Source organism: Phalaenopsis equestris, unplaced genomic scaffold (assembly GCF_001263595.1).
Source record: "Phalaenopsis equestris unplaced genomic scaffold, ASM126359v1 Scaffold000002, whole genome shotgun sequence".
NCBI lineage: Eukaryota > Viridiplantae > Streptophyta > Magnoliopsida > Asparagales > Orchidaceae > Phalaenopsis > Phalaenopsis equestris.
This window is the reverse complement of record NW_018164444.1, coordinates 23,082,459-23,099,855: the sequence shown is the minus strand read 5'-3', so window position 1 is coordinate 23,099,855 and position 17,397 is coordinate 23,082,459. Positions and strand designations below refer to the sequence as shown.

The 17,397-nt window shown below is 33.2% G+C and overlaps 1 protein-coding gene across 4 annotated transcripts in view; it reads right to left on the bottom strand.

The window, feature by feature from the left end:
* Positions 1–17,397, bottom strand: part of LOC110018009 (peptidyl-tRNA hydrolase 2, mitochondrial) — a 51,895-nt gene that overhangs the window by 25,286 nt on the left and 9,212 nt on the right. For all 4 annotated transcript variants that reach the window (XM_020715213.1, XM_020715214.1, XM_020715215.1 and 1 more), the window contains exons 5-6: positions 17,102–17,179; positions 9,718–9,790 (exon numbers count right to left, since the gene is read on the bottom strand). In XM_020715213.1, the coding sequence (XP_020570872.1) occupies positions 9,718–9,790; positions 17,102–17,179 (151 nt within the window). The remainder of the gene's footprint in view (positions 1–9,717; positions 9,791–17,101; positions 17,180–17,397) is intronic.

Sequence of the window (17,397 nt, the reverse complement as noted above, 5' to 3'; positions counted from 1 at the left end):
CTTAGATGGTTTGGTCATATTAAACGTCGACCATTAGATGATCCGATTAGGAGAGTAGATGTTTTAAATTCGACTTGTGTTAAGAAAGGCAGAGGTAGACCTAGGAAGACTTGGGCTTATTGTATTAAAAATGATCTTAATTTACTAGAACTAAATGAAAATATGACACTAAATAGGACGCAATGGAGAAAAAGGATTCATGTAGCCGACCCCACGTAGTGGGATTAAGGCTTTGTTGTTGTTGTTGTTGTAATGATAAAATCGGAAAATAGTGTGCATCAATAATATTTGGGAATATTACATAAAAAATTAAACATAAATTATTTGGTATAATCATCAACTCCAACATTTTATTATAAAATTTGATATAATTTATTAGATTTAAATATAATTTTTAAAGACACGCGTCTAATTTTTTTATTTTATTTTTAATTAGACCCGCACCAGGCATTCGAGATACTTGTCGCATGAATGCCTGTGGCCGAGACGTGATGGACACTGCACTACTGTTTGTAGTAAAGTGACCGTATATCATTAGCTCCCGAGCACCCAATTCCACCCCCCTCACTCTACTAGCATGATCAAACCTAATCCCTCTCCCATCTCTAGAAACCTTAAGCCCCAGTCCTTTCTCCAATCGAAGCCCTCCAGATCCTGTTGTCCTGCCCGACAACGCCGGCCTAAAGCTGCTGACCCATCTACTAAGACTAAACTACTCGGTTACTACCGTCTCTCCCCTGCTCAATCTTGCACAACTCCCCTCAACATTCTCACCTCTACTTATGCTACTACGCTCAACATCCCTTACCCTCTGTCTCACAGGTGCAAACCAGCCAACAGATCTAGCCCAGCCTCATTCCGACATCCCAGCCAGACCTCACCTATTCCTGAGCCCGTCCTCATCTTTGCTTGAACCGCACAAAACCAAACATCCTTTGATCACCCCTCCATGCATTGTGCAAAAACCACAAGTAGGTGAACCTCCCTGCTCTCACACCATACTGCAAGTCCTCAACCAAGTCCCTTCGTCTCTCCCATTCATGCAAAGCGAAGAGTCCCACTGCTCTATGTTCCCATGACACAACCGCACAAGCCTTGTACAACCCACGTAGCTCCTCCACACTTCACCTGGCTCACTCTTCCACCACAGCACCGACTCCTCACCAAACAGCAGCCTACCACCTTTTCTCCTTTATTTTCAGCCACCAAACTCCCTCATTCCCCCTTTCTTTCTCTAGAAAGAGTCATTTATTCTGTCCCTCTATCTCTTTGCACCTATTTCTTTCTCTAACAAAAAATTCAAAAAAAAAAAAAAGAACAATGAAAAAAGAAAGAAAAGAAATTGTTGTCTCAATATTCATGCAATTCATCGTATTGCCTCATCTAAGTCATTGCCTCGTGTGCAACGTATAATGTAGAGACACGTAAAATTCTCCTGTTGTTCCAACGCGGCAGGGAAAACTTGCATGAACAAAAGAATCATGTATGTTGTTTCAATATGGTGGGCAAAAATTCTTAAAATTAAGTACTCGCGCTTGTTATTCCAATGTGATAAGGAAATCTTTATTTTTTTTATTTTTTTTTTAGGTATTAAAAACCTACCATTGGTGGGTTGAAGAAACCCATGTTATGGCGTCTCACAAACCAACCAAGTACGCATGATTAAGCATGGTGGTAAGACCTTGTGCTTGAACAGAACCTAAATAAAATTTAATTGGGACTTTGACAAACTTGAAAAAGCATAAAATTAATTAATGAAAATGCAAAATTTAATAGCAAGGTGAACTTATGAAGGACTGAAAATTTCACTTGCAAAGGACAAGCAGGACACCCTTACACTCAAAGTCCTTAGGACGCACGAAATATTTGAATGAAAAAAACTGAACTGCTCTTTCCATTTTTGGACAAAAAGATGGTTTATGCAAGCCACTCAAATAAGTCATATGAAAACAAACCTCACCCTCAAGTAAAGCCAAATATTAGGAATGACATCCAGCCTAGTACTCTAAAATGAAATCTAGTTTAAAAGTGCAAGTTAATTTCCAATTTGCATACATCACCACGGGATTGACAACATAGCTACAAATGAACATAACGCGATATTTGAAGGTTCAAAGTGAGACATTGCATGCATTAGAGTGCCTATACAAATTTGTATTTCTTTAAATTCTACATATGCTTTATGAAACAATCTTTCATTCAAATTTTATTTCTCAAAAATCATGCAAGTTATCTCGAAAGACGTGCAATTTTCTCTAAAATCAATTCAAATAAGCCAAGTCCATAATGCCACATATGCTCCAACCAAAATATTAAAGGCTTAATCATAAGGTCAAAGAATGTTGCGTAAGCAGGCATAAAAATTATTTTAAAATGAAAAGCTCTCAAGAAAAGTGTGCATTAACGAATTAGCCCACACGTGCTTCGACCAACGTATTAAATGCTTAATCATAGGTACAAGAACATTGCAAATACTAACTTGAAAATTATTTCAAAATGACTATAAAAAATGTGCACAGTGATTAATCAAACCATCTATGTCCTGATCAGCGTACAAACCACTAAAATGCCTAAACTCTAGACTACTACTGTTAATCTTGTGGAGCCAAAGCACCCAAAGAAGACCGAGAACTCGACGCCTGAGCATCGGCTTGGGCGTTGCTTCTGAAACGGGCGCCTTTGCACCCATGTTTAGGCGCTCGACAGAAATGGGATCGCCTTTGCGCCCCGCTGGACGCCCAAGCACCCAACTATGTTGGGCACGATTGTGCTTCCTGAGAGAAGGACCCTTTCACACCCGGAGCAGTTGGTACACAAAATTTCTTATTTTCAGCCAATTTTGAGCGAAATATCTTTTAGACATCCTCAGGTGTTCTTCATCAAGTTTCTGATGAGTGAAGAGTTGGAGAGGAGAATTTCTGGGATCCTGGAGCGTGTTGTTTGTGTCGGATCGAAGAAGGAAGATTCTAGAGCGTCCTGTAAGTTTCTTTTTGTGAGTGTAGAGAAGGAACTTGTGTGAGTCATTTGTAAAACAATGTTTTTCATAATGAATTTGTGGTGGTATGGCTCTGGGATTTTTTTCCCGTTCTCAAATTTTTCCATGTAAATTCTTGTGTACTTTTCTAGTCGTTTTGATTTTATTTCTGTGCTCAAATTTATTGTTACGGGTTTCTCAAATCATGTGATCCTATTAGGCGGTGAAACTGGAAGGAGATTCCTTCAGAGTAGTGTCTCCCAACAAACTAGTATCAGAGCGAGGTTCGATTCGACTGGGAGCAATGGCCGAACAAGCAAAGTTCAATGTGGAAAAGTTCAACGGGATGGACTCGCTTTCTGAAAGATGCGGGTGGAGGATTTGTTATATCAAAAAATTTATGGTTGTCACTACAATGAATTACAAGGAGGACTGAGTCCATACCTATGGAGGAATAGGAAGTGTTGGATCGAAGGACAATGGGTTTGATCAAGTTATCACTTTCCTCATCTGTTGCGTTCAACAATGTGAATGAGAAAATTATGGTGGATCTCATGGCAGCACTGACCAAGAAGTACGAAAAACCTTCTGTTTCTAATAAGATTTTTCTGATGAAGAAATTATTCAACATGAATATGGTGAAAGACAGTTCGGTAGTTGCGCATCTTAATAACTTCAACACTGTGACCAGTCTGTTGTGTTATGTAGTGACCAAGTTTAATGATAAGGTCAGAGCATTGGTGATACTATTCTCATTGTCAGACAATTGGGATAGTTTGATAATGACATAGAGTAATTCTTTAGGGACTTCAAAGTTGAACTTAGATGACACCATCGGTCTGATGTTGAATGAAGAAGTTAGCAAAAAAACAATGAATATTGAATATTCAAGTTCAGTGTGAATGTTGTTCACAAGGGAAGGAATCTGGGAAGGAATACAGGCAGAGGCGGATCCAAGTCCAAGAAAGGAAAGCCCAAGTCAAGTTGAGGAGAATGTTGGAACTGCGATAAGAAGGGGCGTTTCAAGGGACTACAAAGCTCTAAGGAAAGTTGGTCGTAGAGGACAGGATAGTAGTTTCTCTACTAATGTCTCCATGGGTGAAATCCAAAATGACTCCCTAGAGTTATCCCTAGCCATGACTGAATCATGGATAGTAGATTCAGGTGTCTCTTTTTATGTTTGCCTCAATAAAGCAGTATTTAAAAACTACACTCAGAGTGATCTAGGAAATATTCATTTGGGAGATAACAAGACCTACACTATAGTTTGAAAAGGTGATATTAATATCAAGCTATTGAGTGGAGCAGTTTAGAAGCTTACTGAAGTCGGACATGTTCCTAGTTTGAAGATAAATCTCATCTCTATGAGTTGGCTGGCAAAGTCAAGACTTGTGACTACTTTCAGAGGTGATTCGTGGAAGGGGACCATAGGGCATTAGTTATGGCTCGGGGCAATATTGAAGGCACAATTTATCTGATCAATGAAATGACTGATTTAATTGTTGTGGTGGCTGGAACAGGATAGATGCAGGTCTGTGACACCGTAGGCTTGTTCATATGAGTGAAAAAGGTGTGAAGTCCCTACTTTCTAAAAATAAACTTCAGGGTTTGAAATCGGTTGGTATGAATTTTTTGTAAAAATTGCATATATGGCAAGCAGAATAAAGTTTCTATCTCGAAAAGCGGGTCAGTGGTGAAGTCAAAGAAACTTGAGTTAGTGCATTCTGACGTATGGGGTCTTACTCTAGTTCAGTCCAGTAAAGATTCTCGTTATTTTGTCACGTTTATTGATAATCACATGAAAAAGAAATGGGTTTATTTCTTAAAGCAGAAATCTGATGTATTTGATGTCTTTAAGAAATTAAAAGCTATGGTTAGAAAATAAGACAGGCTTGAAATTGAAGTGTCTCAGATCAGATAATGGAGAAGAGTATTGTGATTAGAAATTCAGCAATTGTTGTGCTACATAGAGGGTTAGGCATGAGTTCAATGTCCAAAGACACTACAACAGAATGACGTAGTTGAGCGCATGAACAAAACAATCATGAAGCATGCTAGGAGCCGAAACAGGTTTGGGCTAGAGCAGCTAACACCACAATTTATCTGATTAATCGTAGTCCATCAGTAACTTTGAAGGAAGACTTACCTGAAGAAGTCTGGAGTGAAAAAAAGGTATGTTTATCTCATGTAAGAGTATTTGAAAGTTCTGCATATGTGCATGTGGATGCAGGTTCTAGAAGCAAGCTTGACTTGAAATTTTTCAAGCGCACCTTCATTGGATATGACTCATATAAGTTTGGATACAAGTTTTGGGATTGTCATAATAAAAAATTCATCAGGAGCAGGGATGTCACTTTCAACGAGATGAAGATGTACAAGGATAGGGTTAGAACTCAGGACAGTCTGTCAGCTACTTTTGAAGAATCTAGATATGTGAAGTAGATGATACTGATGATCACGAAGATGGAGAAAAAAGTTTTCAACCAGATGGAGAACAGGAAGTTCCTCAGACACCTACTATAGAAGTCAGGAGATCCAGCATAGTGAAACAACCCATACAAAGTTATTATTATTCTTTACACTATTTGTTACTAACTGATAATGATGAGCCATAGTGCTTTGAGAAAGTCACTCAAGTTGAAAATTTAAGGGAATGAGAGCTTGTCATGGATGAAGAAATGCAGTCTTTGGAGTTAAGTAAGACTTGGAATTTGACGGCACTACCAAATGGCAAAAGAGCGTTGCACGATAAATGGGTTTAAAGGCTAAAAGAGTAGTCAGGTGATAGCAAGCGCTACAAGGCAAGACTTGTTGTGAAGGATTTCCAGCAGAGAAAAAAAGTGGATTATATAGAAATCTTTTTCCCAGTGGTGAAGATAACGACTATGAGGCTTGCGTCGAGTCTGGTAGTAGAAGAATACCTACATCTTGAGCAGATGGATATAAAAACAGCTTTCTTACATAGAGATTTGGAGGAGAAACTGTACACGGTGAAGGCACAAGGTTACAAGACTCCAAACAAAGAAGGTTTGGTCTGCAAATTGAAGAACAGACTCTATGGCTTGAAGCAGACCCTGAGATAGTAGTACATCAGCTTTCACAAGTTTATGTCAAATAATGAGTACTTGAAGTATCAGACAGACCACTGTTGTTTCATTAAACACTTTGTATCTTTTGTATGCGGATGACATGTGTAGGGAAAATATGTAGAAAAGCAGGGTCTTGAAGAATCAGTTATCAAGTGAGTTTGAGATAAAATATTTAGACCCAACCATTAAGATCCTCAAAATGAGAATCATCAGGAACAAGAGTGCAAGAACACTCAAGTTGTCTCGGACAGAGTATGTTGAAAAGATCCTACAAAGATGCAACATGAGTAAGGCGAAACCAGTTAGCACTCCTTTAGATAGACAATTCAAACTATCTAAGGAGCTATCGCCTAACTCTGAAGCAGAGCAAGTACAGATGAAGAGAGCTTCGTATACTTCAACAGTTAGAAGTTTGATATATGCGATAATTTGTGTCAGGCCAGATATTACATATGCAGTGGGGTTCGTCACCAGGTATATGGGCAATCCAAGCAGACATCATTAAGAGACGGCAAAGTGGATTCTCAGGTATTTAATGAGAAAAGTCAATAGGGCAATTTGCAATGGAGGTGTAGGGATCGGTCAACAGTAATTCATGAACAGTAAGAGAAGTGCAATGGGATATATCTCACATTGAAGAACACAACAGTGAGTTGGGTTTCCATGTTGCAGAAGATTGTTGCATTTTCTACTACGGAGGCCGAATATATTACTATTACTGATGCTAGCAAGGAGAAGATTTGGCTACAAAGTTTCATGGAAGAATTTGGCAAGGAGCGGGGGATTGGAAGGTTCTACAGTGACAATATGAGTGTGACCTTGCTAAGAAATTTATTTTCATGTCAGGACGAAACACATTCAACAGGTATATCATTTCATTCGCTCTCTTCTTGAAGATGGGTAGTTTTTCTTGGAGAAGATACGCACAGCTCAGAATTCTGCAGATATATTGACAAAGGCGGAGACTGTTGAGAAACTGAATTTGTGTTTGACTTCAGTTAGATTTCATGAAGTTTGAGACTGGTTTCCATGTAAATTCTCATATGTTTTTCTGGTAGGTTTTGATTTTGCTTCTTTGCTTAAATTTATTGTTCCGATTTTCTCGAGTCCTATTATCCTATTCTGCGATGAAACTAGCAAGAAATTCTTTTCAGAGTAGTTTCTCACAACAGCTACAGGGTTGAATAAAAGTTTAAAATAAGTTGAAATCTGCATGAAGAATCGTGCACACATAATCTATCTTTTCAAAAATTTACTTCTCAAAATGACTAAAATTTAATACACATAGCACGCCCTCAAATAAGTCGGCTACTAAATTCAGCCTATATGGCAACGTCATAAGTCTCATCTTGGCCAATACGATCAGCCTCCTAACAAAAACTATACTTCATAAAACTAAGTTGTACTGAGTCAGTCCGATCCTCTTTCTTACAAGAGTTGAAACAGACAAGAATGATGCCCTCCAACATTCAATGATAATATTCAATCAAAGTTATAATTATAAATACTTTAAAAAGTTTCAATAATAGTCGTCTTGATCTGTCCAATTGGTGTAACTTCCTAGTAGGTCATCCAACCCATGAGTGACCTCATACGAGCACACTTAACCTTGGAGTTTTTGTTGAAATTCAAACCATCAAACCAAAAAGAGTCTTGTTGTTTAAGAGTTCATCTTCATTCTATTTAAATGGTTTCATAATCTCCCTCACTTAACTAAAGTTCATCCTCATCAACGCTCTAAACCCAACACCCGATTAATAAGATTCTAAAAGTGAGCCTTACAGATTCAAGACATGGCTCCCATCATATGCCATTTTATCCCATCCAGGGTTCAAGAGGAGACTCCCATGGTGTAACACTTTGTATTGTGTGTCATTTAACTCCTATCTTCAGGCTAGTGTAATGTTTTGATATTGTTTGTAATGACTTGAACTCTCACTCATCAAGATATTGTCCCTTTATCCTAATTGCCTCGTGATTTTGTCAAGTAATGTAACTTCCTAAGAAGTCAACCATCCCAAGAGTAATCCCATAAAAGCACACTTAACTTTGGTGTTTTTTTTTTTAATTTTAATCAATATACCAAAAAGGGATTCAAGGTGTAAGAGTTCATCTTCAATCTACTTAACAGGATTTCTTGTCAATGCTTTAAGCCCGACACCAGACAGATAAGAATTCCAGAGGTGGCTCCTACAAATTCAAGCGTTGGCTCCTAACATGTAGCATTTTTTCTCATCTAAGGATCAACAAATGGCTCTCATGGAGTAGCATTTCGCTCTATATGGCACCTAATTACCATTTTCAAGCTGGTGTAATGCTTTGATACTATTCATAACCGCCCAAACTCTCACCCAATGAGATTGTCCGCTTTGGCCTAATAACCTCACGATTTTGTCCAATTGATGTAACTTCTCAAAAGGTCACTCATTCTATGAATGCTCCCAAACAAGTATGCTCAACGTTAGGGTTTCTGTTAAAAATTCAATCGTTGCATCAGAAGACAACTTGTTTAAGGGTTCATTTCATTTTACTCAAGGGATACCATAATCTCTCCCGCTTAGATAATTGATATCCTCGTAAATACTCTAAGCCTAACACCAAATAGATAGGATTCTAGAAGCGACCCCTACATATCCAAGAGGTAGGTCCCACCAGTAGAATTTTGTCCCATCTAGGGTTTAAGAGGTGGTCCCCATAGCATAACACTTTATTATGTATGACACTAGTTCCCATCTTCAAATTGGTGTAATGCTTTGATACTATTTGTAACAGCCCAAGCTCTCACCCATCGAGATATTATCTGCTTTGATTTTGTCCAATTGAAGTAACTTCACATCTCATTGTTTAAGTGTTCGGTTCCATTCTACTTAAGCGTTTTCACACTTTATAGGACACGAAAGCTCATGTTAGTTAAAGTTGGCTTAAATTGTCCAATTATACAAACATCTACTACAGATCAACAAGGTGCCCTTGGACAACAAAAATCATTTGGTCAGGTTGGGTCGACTATCCTTTCTGACTAAATAGATCAGAGACTGACAATTCGAGACAAAGGAACTACAGGATCATAATCAAGTTCGTCACTATCCCCTCCCTCCCTCTTCTACCCACCAATATGCTCTAAACATTGTGATAAATTTATATAATACAAAATGAAAGTGTTGTTATTATATGCATAGTAATCAATGCCTTAATGTTTAGCCTTAAAAAAAAATGTTCTTCAGTTAGTGGGAAAGGCAGTTAATAATATGAGCTTGCGCCTAAGAGAAACCACAAATCTGATATCTAAAGTCCTCGTAAAATGAAGTTGAAATCTCACAGTAATGTTTTATCTATTGTCCTATCTGCCATATGAAAATTTAACGTGAAACCTCAATAAAACACTCTCTAATCATTCATTCCAAGAGACCAAGGCATGAAATTATGGAGCCCTCAACTGTGCGAAAAAATGGCTTACAGTCTTGTTATATTACCATTTCTAAAGGTAAAACAGTAAATACTATCCCTATGAAGCCAGATTAATGCTGGCATACAGCACATTATTCATCCAAGCAATTGAAAGGGGCTTGATTATGCCAATGCATTTCTTTTTGAAACTAATTATTATCTACTAAATTGGAACCTAAAATTTAAGAAATTTAACACAAAGCAAACCTGTGTACGCCCAGCATCAGCAACAATAAAAGTGGGAAGGCCATACTGATCAGCTGTCCCCTTCAACCTATTCCTGGTAACAAAAACCCAAAACAATAGAAAAAATTTTAAAATTCTGACATTTAAAATCTTTACTAAAATTTAAGTATTTTCTAAAAAAAATTAAAAATCGACAATGTCGCCATTCATAGGGGCGACAATATCTTTGAGCAGGTAATGTCGCCCATTTGAATGGCGACAATAGCCAATTATTGCCTCCATTATTGGGATAGGTGATTGCTAATCTGGCGAAAGCGTGAAACCCGGCGAAAAGCGCATGAAGTGGGGGTTTGATGAGTATAAATGATGCACTGACATTTCTAATTAAAAAGTGGAGCAATGACGGACATGTATCAGACACAGACACGAACACGGGTCTGACATGTGTCAGACACGGCAAAAAAGTGTCCAATTTAAACAATGTTTAAAAAAACAACAAGCACATAACACACGTGTAGGACACTTACGTTCTTAATTAATGAATTAAAATTTTTTGAAAAATATTTTTACGACTAAAACTAAAAAAAATTATGTAAATTTTCTTAAAGAAGATTAATATGCATACCACTCAATTTTTTTGTATTTACATATCTAATACCTATATTTTAATTTTTACATATATGTCACCTTACATATATATGAAAAATGTGTATTTAACATTTTAAATTTGAAAATAATGGTATACTAGACGTGATATGAAATATTTGGGTGGCACAAATGTAAAAATCAGAATTTATGTGTTAGATATGTACCTAAACAAGAATTTGGTAAAAAAGAAGCCATGACAATTTTATTTTTTTTAATAAATAGTTGATTATTAAGACTTAAATCTTGAAGTATCATGATATTATGTTTATTTTTTGTATGTCATAAACTAAATAATTATTAATAAACATTTTGAGGGCCTTTGTGATCATTTTGTTCTTAATTTTTAATTTTTATTTTTATTTGTTTATGTTTTGATTTAACTAAAATATGTTTGACTGAGGTCGTTACTTTTATAAAAACACAAAATATTTTTTATGCTTTTTGATTATCTTTAAATACAATTTAATTTATTTTTAAGATAAAAAATATAATACATAAAAATTGTATCAACTAAAGGAAGAAATAAAAGTGAGGTCGAACGAACTTCTAAATTTAAAAAGTTTATGTTATTAAATTTCTTATTTTATCTTTAACATTATTCTTAATTTTTTTTAATATAATAGCGTGTCTTACGTGTGTCTATGTCTTATATTTTCAATAATAGTCGTGTTTCGTGTCTGTGTCCCTATGTTGTATCCGTACAACACAGACAGATATGAAAATATGGGTGGATGTGATTTTTTAAGCCTATTTTCTCAAAGGTTTTTTTGTTTTTTGCAAGAGCTTGGGCTTTCCTTCGATAGGTGCTTATCTTTTCCTACATATGAGATATGTAATTTTGTTTTAAGATTTTATTTTCAATATGCTTTCTTTTTTTGTCTTGCAATCTATTGTTTAGCGTTTTTTAATTTTTTTTCATAATAATAATTGTAATTGTAATTGTCGCAATAACAATAATAATAATAATAATAATAATAACAACAACAATAATAATATAGTGGTAATAATAATAATTACAACAACACAAACAATAAAAACAATAATAATAATAATAGTAATAAATAAAAACACTAACAATAATAATAATAAAAGTAATTATATTATTAATAGTAACTATAATAATGATAGTACTGTATTGAAAAAGAAAAAAAATATAACAAAAAATTAAAAAAACAAAATAGTAATAAAAATGCTTATTATAATAATAATTATAATTTAATAATAATAATAATAGCAACAACAATACATTAAATAAGAAAAAATATAACATAAATGTTTAAATAATGAAAATAATTATTATATTATTAATAATTAGTGATAGTAATAATAATGGTTAATATTAATATTAATATTATTAATAATATCAATAACAATAATAATAGAAATACTAATAATATAAAAAGTAATAATAATACAATTGTGATATATAAAACAAAAAAATTTAAAAAATGTTAATAATAATAATAATAATAATAACATTTTAATAACAATCAGAATAATTATTATTATAGTAGTAATACAATTAATAACTATAATAGTAATAATAATATTATTATAGTAAAAAATAAAATAATATAACATAAAATTTTAAAAAATGATAACAAGAAGAATTACTATTACAACAACAACAATAATAATTTTATTATTAATATTATTATTATTATTATATTGATAACAAAAAACAAAAAAAAAAATTATTAAACTATTATTATTAATAACACTAATTAATAATAATATAATTATTATTATCATTTTTTAAATCACAGATGTATAAAACCAAATAATAATAAATTAAATATTTATTCAAACTTAAAAGCTTACACTAGGGAAGCTTATTACGGACTCGATAGAAGAGCCTACAAAAGAAGGAAACTAGGACAGAGCGCACCGAAAAAAATACAAATGAGCCTTCTATATAGCAGCAGACTCAGACTTCGAACTCAAAACTTATTACAATATAGTTAATTAGATTTCTTTCCGTGGAAGAAAGAATCAAAATAATGCACAATTCCTTCTTAAAAGAAAATATTACTTGTTGTATAAGAAAGAATCTTCATTATGTAAAGGAATAATTTTTAAGAGATTGCTTTTATAAAAATTATTGTTGCCACAGTTCGTTCTGTTTAGTTGGTTTGTCCTTTGCATCTGTCTTGGTCATCATTGTCGGTCACAGATCCTTCGTCGAGTGACGTGTCTTCTTAGTCACTCTCCAGAAAAAATATTGGAGCTTTGAATAACTCATGGAATTGCTCCTAATAGATCTCCATAAGGTGTCTCTGGATCCATTTTTCATTTTTATGATGGTATTTGCTATGAATACTTTCATAGATTTCTTTAATAGATGATCATTCATTAGCAAGAACTACTGATGAGGATTGTGAAACTTAGTAAGTTTGTATGATTGCCAAAGTGAAACTTAGAAGGATTGTGAAACTTAGTAAGTTTGTATGATTGCCATAATTTGATGAAGTTTTTCATGAATATTAAGTCAAGTCCACCATTTAAGTAAAATTGTCTTTACAAACACAAATAATTAGACGTATTTCTTCCTAGGGTTATAGTCCAAGCACAAACCCAAGAAATTTGAAAATCCTTAAAGAAATAAACAAAATTTTGTGCTTGCAATAAATTTCTCAGACTAATGTTTTTCATTTTTGGAGAAGTCTCAATCCATTCAGTATAGCAATCATTTAATGGTTTGGGTAAAATTTCTAGATTTGCTCAGAAATATCCCCATCAACGGTAGAACCAAACTAGTAGTTATCTGCTAACTATATCTTTAGTGACAATTATTAACCATGAAAGTTTTTGTATATGGTTTACCAAAAACAAAACCATCATCACTTGGACATATGCTTAGTAATTAACTGCAACTTTGTGTTGTAATTTTGCACTTAAGTAAATAAGTCTAACTTAGAATATAGTTAAACCTCAATGCTTATGGTGAATAACATATCGAGTTGCAATATCTTTAGCATGTTCAATGGTGACACATTTTAACTGAACTAAAATTTTGTCATAAGCCTCTATGATGAAAGGCTCATTAAAAAAAGGGGTTATTTCTCAAATATCTTTCAAATAAAGGCTTTGAATTATTTATATGATAATTCCCAATATTTATATCAATAATGTTTGGTTTGATCAGCATAGTGACATAAACTGGTTCAGATGCTACGACTTTTCTTTAGGGAAGAAGTAGATTTAGTATATGATGGTTCTCTTTTTTTCTGAATTAGAAGCAGAAGCAGGAGTTTTTCCGTAAAGAATTTTCAATAGGTCAATTGTACATCTAGCAGCGGTAAAATTCGTCACATGACTTCCCCTCTCCCCTCCCTCCCCGCGAGGGGAAGCACCACCTCTAATGTTTGGATTAGAGGGAGGCAATCAATGTCGATGGGGGGTGAACTACCCCTGAAGATCCCTGCAAAAATATTCACGGGCTAAGAAATCGAACAGAGAGTTAGAAGTGCTTTTAATATATTCAATGTCAAAGTCAAAAATAGATAATTGAGCTTGTCAAATAGCAAAAATCTGTTTGGAAGCTAATTTTTTAAAATTTTTTGGTAAAATAAATTTGACAAAAGAGCAATTAACGTGAAGTAAAAATTTTTATTCAAAAGATCATCTTGAAATTTTGAAATACATTTTACAACTGATAACATTTCCTTTTTAATAGTAGAAATTTTCATTGGGCAGGATTCTACTTTCCTAAGGTAAAACGAATTAATTCTTCTTTTTTAGACGAATTAATCTGTTTTAGAATGATATAACCAAGTTAGAGGCGTTTGTTTCAACTATTTTAAAGAAATCAGAATTAGCGAGTGTTAAACAATTAATTTTTTTGTACAGCTAATAAATGAAGATTTGTCTAATGAGGATGATTTTTCTTTAATCGATTGAATAATGGAGCAGCATCAATTGTCTATAGAAATCGACTACATAATTTAGTGCTCCAAGAAATCTTTGTACTTGATTTTTATCAATAATTTGATCATTAAATTTGTCAACAAATTCAATACTTCTATTAATAGGAATAATAGAGGTGTTTGATATGTTGTGTCCCAAAAAACTTATGTCAGTCTGAAGTAATTTGATCTTTGGGGCAAAAATGACTAATCCAGCTCGTTGGATTATCCATTTAAAAATTTTTAAATGTTTAAAGTGTTCTTCAAGCGCTTTGGGGAACACCAAGACATCATCAATATGCACAATGATTTATTTAAATTGTTCTTTGAATATATCATTCATAATATGTTGAAATTCAAAAGGACCACTTTTCAGTTCAAAAGGCATAACATTCTGTTTTATATCTATCCTCTTCTTTGATTTGATATGCCAGTAACCAGATTTTAAATCAAATTTAGAGCAGATATAAGTTTTATGTAAGAAATTAAGCAAATCCCTTTTATTAGGGATAGGATATCAAATCCATTTAAAAACTTTGTTAAGCGGCTTATAATTAATTACAAGCCAAGCTTTGTCTCGTTCCTTTTCAGCTGCAGTCATAACATAGAATACAGTGCATGACCAGGGCAAATAACAATTTCTTATTAACCCTTTTGATAATAAATCAGACAATTTTATCTTGCATACTGCAAGATGGGAATCGTTCATCTGACAAGGACTTTTGTTGATATATTCATCTCATTAAACTCTTCAGTATATGACACGACAACTATATGAATTTTTATGTTCCAAAAAGCAATAGGATTTTCTCCACAAATATTCTTTTGGAAATATTCTAATAATTTAGATATTTTCAAGTGAATATTTTGAGATTTCAATTGAGTTTTAAAAGTTTTCTCAAAAACTTCTTTTAAATAATTAATATGTAAAAAATTATTTTTAATTCAATTCATTTCATTAATATTTACTTTTTGAGGATGAGTAATGAAATGAAATGTAATGTATTTATCCAAAATGGTTCAACTAATGTCATTTTGATTGATTTTTTGAATAGGCATTATTTGCAACAAAAAAGGAGTACCAAATATGATGTGCACTGGGTCAAATTTTTAACAAGTAAAAATGAAGTAATGATACAAATATTTGAATTATAGATAACTGTATTAGAAAATTTATATTTAATCTGCATTTGATCATCACTAGCAGAGGTTAATCGTTGAGCAGTTTTTTCAAAATATTTAGAAGGAATAAGCCTTTCTTGAATACAATTCATGCAGCACCACTATCAATAAGTGTTACTAAATTTGATAAAATGTATTCTCTATTAATAATTAATTTCATAGAGAAATATCATTTATGCATAATAGTCTTTTGAATAGACTGAAAAAATTGTTCAGAGGGAACATTTTCTTCAATCGTATATTGCTGATATTATTTTGTTTCAATATCAATCATCCATTCATTAATGTTTTCTCGATCACTTTTAATGATGTTAATCTCATTTTTTAATTAATTAATTTCATTTTTAAGATCATTAATAGTGACTTCTTTTTGTTTTTCTTTAATTTTCTTATATAGTTCTTTTAAAGAGTATATAGGAAAATTCTTGCTTGGATCCTCAGTATTCATATCTTTTTTTCTCAAAAAGTTTTAAAACTTTATTTTTAGTAGAAATATCTTCAATTTATGGAAGAATTTTTATTATGTCTTCCTTCTGTTGATATGTCAAGGTGAATAATCCTGACATTTCAACAATATTTATATAATAATTTGAATTGTTGCAATCTGGGTAACAGCTAGAAAAACTTTGATTTTCATCTTCGAATAAGGAAGATAATAATGCATAGATTACTTCCTCAGATGAAGTAGATTATGAGTTTGCTAATAGAAGATTCATGAGAGTTTGACGAAGTGTTTCATCAATTTTAAGTTCATTAAGTCTTTTCTTAGTAGTGCAACGATTAGAATAGTGACCTAATCGCCCATACTTAAAACATTTAATTTCTTTCTTCTTCTGGCATCTAGAAGTAGAATTTGTAGGTTTTGAGGAGGATTTCATCTTTTCCCATTTCTTTTTTTTTTGGAATAATCCTTTTATTATTATTATTATTATTATTACTACTACTACTACTATAATCATATTAATAATTTTTTTATTAAATAAATTATTAAATTGCTATGCAATAGTTTGCAAAAATAAAAGATGCTAAAAGAAAAAAAAAATCTTAAGACAAAATTACATATCCGTATGCAGGTAAGAAAATAAGAATCTATCGAAAACAGGCCTGAGCTCTTACAAAATTCAAAAGAACTTGCAAAAAATGGGGTGAAAAGATTACCTCCACCCCTCCAATAATAAAAAATATAGAAATAAAAAAAAATCTTAAAGACAAAATTACATAACTTGTATGCAAAAAAAAGAAAAAGGAACCGGTCGAAAAAAAGCCTGAGCTCCTACAAAATTCAAAAAAAACTTGGAGAAAATGGGGTGAAGAAATCACCTCCACCCCTCCTTTTAAATCCATCGAACCCCACCCTCTTGCCAGACATAAGCCACAGTAATAAAAGATGCAATGATTGCTAGTTGTCGCCATTCAAATGAGCGATTACCTGGTCAAAGAAATTGCCACCCGATTGAACGGCGACAAGTCAATTTTATTTCTTATTTTTTAATGTGAAATGTCAGAAAAGATTCTAAATATGTCAAATTTAAAATATTTTTTATATTCAATGTATGCTTACTATAAGATAACATTAAAGAAACGCAGCATTTCCAACAATGCTACAGTTACCAGTCATCTTCATGAAAATAAGGAAAATATAATTACAAAATGGTAGGAATAATACTAACATTTCTTGTTGATTCTTGCAAGTGACAACTATTTTGGGCTGTCCACACTGTTCCCATTGTCTTAGCAGAGAACGATTGCTGCAGAAGAAACAAAAAGGATAGAAAATTAACGCAGGCAGACGTCAAATTTTGTTGGAAGGAAACCTCAAGTGCATACATCTTGTAGTGTATAGATCTTGTAGTCCATGCCAGTAGAAAAGGCTTAACGATCCCACAAAGCAAGAACAAGAAAATCCTAGCAGCAATATATAGAAGGAAGATTTACTTGCATACCACTCAATTCCTATATATTTACA